The 8431-nt window shown below is 45.6% G+C and overlaps 2 protein-coding genes and 1 non-coding gene across 7 annotated transcripts; all 3 read left to right on the forward strand.

Annotated features, from left to right (window-relative positions):
* The first annotated feature begins 821 nt into the window (after window positions 1-821).
* Window positions 822-4366, forward strand: LOC117849915 (probable serine/threonine-protein kinase PBL28). Of its 5 annotated transcripts, none has more exons than XM_034731654.2 (8): window positions 822-1305; window positions 1421-1599; window positions 1688-1920; window positions 2360-2486; window positions 2549-2632; window positions 2712-2895; window positions 3081-3213; window positions 3756-3948. In XM_034731654.2, the coding sequence occupies exons 2-8, from the start codon at window positions 1443-1445 to the stop codon at window positions 3807-3809; spliced, it is 972 nt and encodes a 323-aa protein (XP_034587545.1). In that variant the 5' UTR covers window positions 822-1305; window positions 1421-1442; the 3' UTR covers window positions 3810-3948. The 5 variants fall into 5 exon arrangements, with proteins under 5 accessions (XP_034587545.1, XP_034587547.1, XP_034587546.1 ...); XM_034731656.2 differs by having other exon boundaries at window positions 827-1305; window positions 3081-3236; window positions 3756-3770; XM_034731655.2 differs by having other exon boundaries at window positions 831-1305; window positions 3081-3236; window positions 3779-3919.
* A 370-nt stretch (window positions 4367-4736) lies between these two features.
* LOC140222377 (uncharacterized) lies at window positions 4737-6506 on the forward strand. The gene is made up of 3 exons (XM_072292801.1): window positions 4737-5065; window positions 5803-5878; window positions 5994-6506. Exons 2-3 carry the CDS (start codon window positions 5832-5834, stop codon window positions 6187-6189), a joined length of 243 nt encoding a protein of 80 aa, XP_072148902.1. The 5' UTR covers window positions 4737-5065; window positions 5803-5831; the 3' UTR covers window positions 6190-6506.
* Window positions 6507-6802: 296 nt separating this feature from the next.
* On the forward strand, window positions 6803-6876 carry TRNAN-GUU (transfer RNA asparagine (anticodon GUU)). The gene has a single exon. It is a non-coding gene; the product is annotated as a tRNA-Asn (tRNA).
* Window positions 6877-8431: the final 1555 nt, after the last annotated feature.

The following is an 8431-nucleotide window of genomic DNA, read 5'->3' on the forward strand; positions in this document are numbered from 1 at the left end:
AAAAGCCCCGCAACAACACAGCCACACAAGTCATCTCATCTCCGGGACCTGGCCTGACCCCTGGTTGGCTGGCCCCTGTCAATGTTTGCGTGTGTCCACGGTGAAAGCGAAAGGAGAGAAGGAGAGAGCGGGCCTTCCTCCTCCGAACGCTCGGAGCCAGCAGATTCTCTCCCCTTTTCCTTGTACCAGAAATGCGCCATCAAGAATTCAAGATCCCCCATCTCCATCTCTCTCCCTCCTCTTCTCTCTTTCTCACTCTTGTTGATTCATTCCACACATGCTCAGAATTGGGACGGCGATTTCTTACGCAATCCAATGGTCAATGTGTGCATGCGTTGTGGATTTGTTTTGTTTATTTATTTAATTATAATAATTTGCGGTAGACTGAAATGTACTACTCCCTCCATTTTTATTTATAAAGTAAGCGCATGGCAAGATTCAAATTTTACAATCTTTGACTAGTAATTTAACTATTAATTTTTTATTTTCATTATATAAATTTTATATGGTTGAATTCATAATTAAATATACTTTATCGTAACCATAAATTTATAACCATAAATAATATAATATAAGATAAATAAATAATCAAAAGATCCTGTTAAATATATAATTTATAAAAATAGATGGAGGGAGTACAGGCGGAGGAGACACCGAGAGAGCAGAGGACGGTGAAAGATTCCAATGCGGCAGGCAGGCAATGCAGCCACGCTCTCAGTCCCTCCCTAGGCGTAGCCCCACACGGGCGCGGCGGCACCCCACAGTCACCCACCCTCTCCGCCTCCAACGCGCACGGCCCTACGGCGCTGAGGCGCACACGCCCCCCGACACGCGCGCACACATGGGGTGATGGATGGGGGGCAGCGCGGCGCAGCGTAGGGGGCCATGGCGCGCAAGAAATGGCATTGGCATGGCGTGGCCGCATTGACAAAAGGCCGCGGCACCGCAATTTGCCGCCCCCCAGTTGCCATGTGGGGGAGACGAGGGCGGGTGGGAGGCTGCCCCCTACACCAGCAGTCGTCGCGCACCACCAGCACCGCAGCCCCCATCTATCCCCTCCTCCCTCGCGCTTGCTGCTGCTCCCTTCTTCTCCTCCTCCTTGGTTCATCCTCTTCCCCTCTTGATCGATCGCCGCCGACAATTCGCCGTCCGCTCTAAAGGGCCGCCGGTTCTTGCGGCGATTGGCCATTGGGATCTTGGGTTCTTTGCCCTGGCGAGCTGCATTGCCGAATTGAGGCGCCGATTTGGGGGAAGATTGCTGCTGCATTGATGAATGCCGGGGCTATAGCACTCACTGGTTTAGGGGTAGGTCAAAGGGTTGAAAAGAGGGGGCTTTTTTGATGCGAGGTGTTTTGGGGGGTTGCTGGACCATTCCCCAGGTCCGGTGCGGCGCAGCTAACCCATCCTTGTCCTTTTGCAGATTCGATGTCACGGGCACCCGGATGTCATTGCCGATCGCCCTTGTAGTCGGCATTTCCGCCGGCGGCGCCACTTTGCTCGCGGCGGCGGCCGTGCTCCTCGCGCTCTGGTGCGCGGCGCGGCGCAGGGCGCGGCGTAACCGCAACTCCGACACCGGCTCCTCCGACCCTTCGACGCTAGGTGGGTGAACTGAGACGGCTAATTCTTGCATTCCCCATCGACATCATTTTTTTTGTCCACCGTGCTAACTGCCAATGCAATGCGTCAGTGGAGTGGGGCAAGGGGGGCCGGAGCTCGTTGGCGCCGGAGCCGGAGACGGAGCATCAGGTTGCGAGGCAATTCTCGCTGGAGGAGCTTGTGCAGGCAACAAAGAACTTCAGCGACGCCAACATCGTCGGCGCGGGGAGCTTCGGATTGGTGTACATGGGGCTGCTTCTTGATGGCACGATTGTCGCGATCAAGAGGCGTGTAGGGGCGGCAAGGCAGGAGTTTGCTGATGAGGTAAAAGTGTCGATCAAAGTATGATTCTAGGGACATTGTTCTGCATTGGAAAGTTTTCTTCTGCACTCTGTCATCCTCATACTTGCTTAGTCTCTGATGTGCATTTGCCATAATTATTTTGTCAAGTATTAACAGTTTTCAACCATTGATGTTTTGGTACTTTCTGCGATCTGACTTGGAAGTTCTGGATGCACTGTGTTATTTGGATTCGGCACTTAACTGCAATAATTTGCATTTTGTTTTGGGCAGTAATGGAACACTTTTAGCCAATGCAAATGACAAGTTGTGGTGTTATGAAGATCTTTCCTTTCTCTGGCAACCATTGTTGTTTTCTAGTCTAACAAATGCCATAAATTAGCCAAGGACAAGTAAAATAAATGCATTTGTCGTTGCCTAAAAGTTGGTTCTTAATAGTTCGATTGTCCCTTGCAAAATGTAGGTTAGGTGGCTCTCAGAGATTCGTCACCGAAACGTTGTAACTCTCATTGGTTACTGTCAAGAAGGGGGTCTACAAATGCTGGTGTACGAGTACCTGCCCAATGGCAGCGTCTGTGGCCATCTGTATGGTAATGTTCAGCTCTTGTTAGGAAAAAGGATCGTAGCCTTCCTTGCCTTACTACCTTTGAAGCTTCACATTATTTACCAGGGAAAGGCTCCACGGCACGGCTTGAGTTCAAACAAAGGCTGTCAATAGCCATTGGGGCAGCTAAAGGTAGGAAAACTGTGAGATTTGCCCTTTTTCTGGGTTACTGGCTTGAATTAAAATTAATGGGAGTTCAATCCTGTTGCAGGTTTAAACCATCTGCACAGTCGCGATGTTCCTTTGATTCACAAAAACTTCAAGACAAACAATGTGCTTGTTGATGAAAATTTCATTGCAAAGGTGGCTGATGCTGGACTTGTTAGGTTACTTAGAGGGTCTGACGAAGCTGGCCCATCACATGGGTTCAGTAGCAGTGTCTACCAAGACCCAGAGTAAGTTTAGTTACCAGGTTCATTTAAGAAAACGTGAATGTAGGCCACTTCACAATAACATGTGCACTAGTTTTCTGTGGTGAAAGCAGTGCTTTTTAGTACCATCAGTTTAATGCTGCTAAATATTTGCAGTTGTGGAATGTTTTGTTTTGCTCATCCAACACATTGTGCATGCATATATGTAGGGTACAATCGGTGGCTCAGTTCTCTGAAAGCAGTGATGTGTACAGCTTTGGAGTTTTCCTTTTGGAGCTAATTACTGGCAGGGAAGCAGCTTCCTTGATGCCTCCAGAATCCAGAGAATATCTGGCCCACTGGGTAATTTCCACTGACATGTAGCTGTAAGTTGCCTAGAAAAGAAGTTATTGAACTCCTGCTGTTTGTTTCATATTCTCCAGCAAAGTCTCATTATCTAATGTGTCGAGGAAACATGAAAAGCTCCTACCACCTTTTTGCTCGGGGAAAGAAAAGATTCTTCTCTTCATTTTGGTCCATCAATTAGCATAGAGTTAGCTTACCTATGTGTGCATTCTGCATTGACAAAATGGAATTTCCAAAACTTGATAACAGCTGGAACATATCAGCTTAACATCATTTTTCATGCTCATTAGGCATGATAAGTACCAAGTCATGCTGCAGGAGCACATAAATTCCTCTTAGGATTTCTGTTCTTGAATACTGAAAGTCCTATCATTATGGTGTTTTCCTATCTCAGTTGAGACATAGTAACCTTTTAGAGAAAAATAACAATGTAAAAGATGAGCTGCAGTTTCTCCTTTCAGAGAAAAATAACAAAATTTAAAAATGAGCTGCAGTTTTTTGTGAATAAGAATTTTTTTTAACTAACTGCCCACTGACAGACATTTTCTTGTCACATCGAAAGATGGAAGCACATTTCAGTTCAAATGAATTGATTGACCCAAGATTAGGCGGCAGCTTCACTTCAGAAGGCATGAAGGAGCTTGTTGGCCTTGCCTTCCAGTGCCTGAACCCATCATCAAGACGGCGACCAAGGATGAGGCTGGTCGCGACTGAGCTAGACCGAATTCTGGAGACGGAGATGTCCATGACGACGTTCATGGGTGACGGAACCGCCATCGTGACACTGGGGAGCCAATTGTTCACGTCGTGAAGGCGACGAAGGATTGATTTCATGTCTGCTATTTGATGACATGATGATTGCCTGTAGGAGCGAAGCAGCTGTTGTTTCTGCCAAGCTGTGCTCGCTCTGCATTGTTGTGAAATGCCATGTATGGTTATTTTTTTGAGCTTGTCATGGTTGATATAGTTTGGTAGGAGGGGTGAGAAGAAATAGAGCTGTACGCATTTCTCTTTTTCTTCTTCTTTTCGTCGTCTGGAGGAAGAATTGTATGTAATTTTCAGATTGTTCATTTCCAATGTACTGGCAGATTGTCCGTTGCCCTTCAGTGTTTTAAGCTATGAATGGGCTAATTCAGAGTTACCGTGCTAAGTTGGCATTGCTGAAGTGCTCATGGCGATATATATTGGGTATGAAAACAAGAAGTGAGAGCCGTTGCGAGTTAGAACTTGAGGATGCTGGTTGTTCTAAGAGCGCTACTGGTGAGCATGATACGCTTCTAGTATAAGACAATTTTCTTCTCTCTAGTACAAAGACACAATTTCTCTGATGTATTCGATCGAGGGGGAAAGGAACAGTCGAACAAACATTATATGAAGTGAGAGCTGTATGTATTTGGTTATACAGTTGAAGGCACCACGTTGCTCCGACGGGCCCATGTATGAATATAGGCCTTGATGCTCGTAGTTGGGAGCCCAAACAACGAATAGCAGCCCGTCTAGAGGTAAACTTGAGCGCCGATCTCGGTTGGCCGCGGCAGCGAACCCGCACTCAGCAGGAGGAGGGCGCGAGCCGCCACCGCGACTCCGACAGGTGCAGGAGCGACGCCACCCGCCGCCGCTGACTGGCGCCTCCCGCCTCGGCCCTCTGCCCAGCCAGCCGGACAGGTGGCCTCAACGCCGCGTCCGTCATCCCTTCCGGTGTTCCAGAACCCCGACCAGGCCCCGGCCGCCGGCGGCCCGCACGGCCGAACCTCCGTCGGCGCCTCCCCCGCCTCGAATCCGCCCCCCTCCTGCCGGCTGCCGCGAGTCCTCGACTTCGGCCCTCCACGCCCGCGGATCTAATTCCAAGGTATGGAAATTGCAAACCCTAGCCTGTTGTAGATGAAGGGATCCCGTAGATGAATTGATGCAGTTTTTTTAGAGGAACAAACACTAATTATGATCTCACTGTAGTAGATTAAATGATGTACCTTGTAGGAATCGAGGACTCGGTTGATTGTTGATACATTGTATATTTTATCTGTAGGATTATTGAACTATGAAGAGGAATAGGGACATCGCATGTTTCGAACTTGATGTATTTGAACAATTTGTATTGCGATTTATGCAAGTTTCAAAACTTAATTGTGGAATTTAAGACTTAATATGTTATTTTATACTTGAAGTGTGTTTTTTACCATATTATGCAATGGATAATACTGAATTGTATGTGGAAAAGTTGGCGTGCCATACCCTGTGTCAAAATCCTAGGTCCGCACTGCACTCATGTCCTATGCTGGGTCTGCCCTTGTTAATATATTTTACATCGATCAGGTTGTCTGTGTTCTTCTGACAATAACTTGAATATTGTTTGTTTCTCGATTTGGGAATTGTATTAGAAGGTTGGTAAGAGAAGAGTCAATGAATATAATTCAGTTATTCAGTGGCTATGTTAGGGAACTTCTTTTTTTTTGTAAAAAAAGATCATATGCTATGCTCTGAACTGTAAATTTATGATTGTACCAAGACAGTTGTGGTGTAATATGTTTCTACTTATTCAGAGGCAGGTAATATTCTTTTTGAAATGTCGCTTTGTTGTTATTACAGGAATCTGAATTAAGACGAACTTTAGTGTGATGTCTTTCCTGAGATTGTTACCTCAAAGACTACCTCATCTTATCAGGTATTTTTACTAAGGTCATGTATTATAGATACTCCATTTATGTGTGTCCATAATTTCCTGAAATTGCCAGAAAATAGATCATGTTTTCATGTACTTTCTTGATGCTCTCTCTCAGGCAGGTGGAGCAAGATGTTGAGACTGTAATCCATGTTCTCCAGCCAGGTCCAATAGGAATCGTGGAGCACAAATTCACAGACGTGGAGATCCTTGAGGCCAGGGCCACAGTAAAAAGAGCAGTGGATAATTGGCAAAGGAACTGGGCCCTTGAGAGAAATCTTGGTAGTGGTTCTTTTGATAAATGGAAGAAGTGATATAGCCCTCAATTAATCAATTCCTCATGACTCCCAGCTGCAGTACTTGAAATAAAAGGGTGCCATGGGCTATGGCTGGCCCCAACCGTTGCCATTCAATAGTTGATTTGTTTATTCCCTTTACGAATTCATGGAACTGTGATGTATATACTTCATGTCCCTATTGCTGTGACTGTGAAGAACGTCTGCTTATCGAGTGTTCTGTAAATTTTTCTAATTTGCAGCAGCTTTATGCTGTCTATGTTGTACTTCATGGCTTGAAAGGGATCCGAGTCAGATTCAATGGCTTATTTGGGAGATTTTTTTTTCATTTTTCATCATACTTCTCTGCTGCACATTTTACTTTTGCCCATATCACTGTTGGCTTTACCTATTGAATGTGAGCCAGACTGCTCGTTGTAGTTGCTGCACAAAGATTCAAATGCAGAACTCCAGGCATCTTCATGCTAGCGGCACGTTAGGCTAGATTTTGCATTTTCCTTTAACAGGTATGATGAAAAGTAATGTGTTTACAGCTGATGCAACAGCAGTTGGCTTAGGTCAGATTTTGCACTTTGCTGTAGCAGTTGTCAAAAGAGTTTTTTTTCTAATTTTACAGATGGATCAACACACAGCTGGAATAGCTCAGTTGGTTAGAGCGTGTGGCTGTTAACCACAAGGTCGGAGGTTCAAGCCCTCCTTCTAGCGAATTTTTTATTGTTTTTCCTTTTTCTTTCAAGTTTCAAACTTAAGCAAAGCAACCATGATTTTCCCTTTTTTTTTCAAGTTTCAAACTTAAGCAAAGCAATCATGATTTTGCATTACATCAAATTATTTCTGTTTTCTTTCTTTTTTCCTTTTTCTAAATTCAGACTTAGACAAAGTAACTACTAACGAATTAACACTTTAGTTTGTTTTCCCTTTTTTTACAAGTTTGAAACTTAAGCAAAGCAACAATGTTTGTATTACATCAAATCATTTCTGCTTTCTTTTTCTTTCCTTTTTCTAACTTCAGACTTAGACAAAGTAACTACTAACGAATTAGCACTTTAGTGAAAACACAACGCTAATTAAGAAGGCTCTTGGCCGCACGCTGCATCGTTAAGATTTAGTAAGAACGAAGCCCAAGTCTCCACTTTGACTGCCAGCTTTTCTCCATTTCGCTTCAGCCAACTTACTTCCGGCGCTTTCCATCTTGTCTGTTCTTGAACAGCCTCGGTTGGTGCTTCAACAAGCATTGCTGTGAATTTGGCTGATGCTTTAGCACTTGGACATCTCTCCCTTCTTCTCGTTTTGCATTGACCTTTCCTCTCTGGCTCTCCAAAATAGCATCCAGAGGAGAGTAGTATTTGTTGGAGATGCCCAAGAGGCCGGGCTCATTTGGATATGCTGGTTCATTAAGCAAGTTTATAAATGCAAATCACCGGCAAGTTTGATTAACCCTAGGAGCTAATAAATCTGCCGCACGTCCTGCTGCCGGGCAGGGCTCCTGCCAGTGCTGCGGCCGTAGGGCTCCTGCCGCACGCAAGTGCTGCTGCCGGCCAGGTCCCTGCCGCACGCAAGGTTTGTGCCACCGCCGCCACACCTGCGGTCTTCCCTTCCAGATCAAAGGTTGATCGTGGAAATCTCTAAGAACGTGTCGTGGAAAGTTTCGGTTCGTCGTTACATCCCGTACGTGTGGACTGCCGTAGAGGTGTAGCTCGGTTGCGCACTTCATCAGATCGTATGACTACTTCCTCGATGTCGATCGGATCGACTACTCGCGCTTCATCAAGACTTGCGCTGCGACGCGCGATGAGCGAAGGTATAATCTATGATCATCTACTCGCAAGTGATCCTATTTTACGCGGTTATATTTTTGTGTGCTAGCGAGTAGCATACCGTATTTCCCAACAGTGGTACCAGGGCTGTGCTTGTGCTATTTTTGATCTAGATTAAAAATTTTGCATGGTTGGTTGTAGATCAGACCGTTTTGGCGAATAGCTTTGCGCGCGAATTGAACTGTTTTACTCCATTCTTGCTTCCTCATTATGTGACTAGCTAACTGGCCGTCTTTACGATAGCGCGTGAGCGTCGCGCGGCTTGACCACGAGGTTGTGAGTTTGTGTAGCGAAACAGTCGATACGCGGCGTGAACGGCTATGTTGGCTAGAACGCCATGTCTGTTAGCTTGCTGGCAGCATGCAAAAAATCTGTTATATCCATTATCGACTGACAAGACCAGATCGTGTTTTAATAAAAAAGGGGGGACACGTTGCATCGTT

This window comes from Setaria viridis, chromosome 3 (genome assembly GCF_005286985.2).
Source record: "Setaria viridis chromosome 3, Setaria_viridis_v4.0, whole genome shotgun sequence".
NCBI lineage: Eukaryota > Viridiplantae > Streptophyta > Magnoliopsida > Poales > Poaceae > Setaria > Setaria viridis.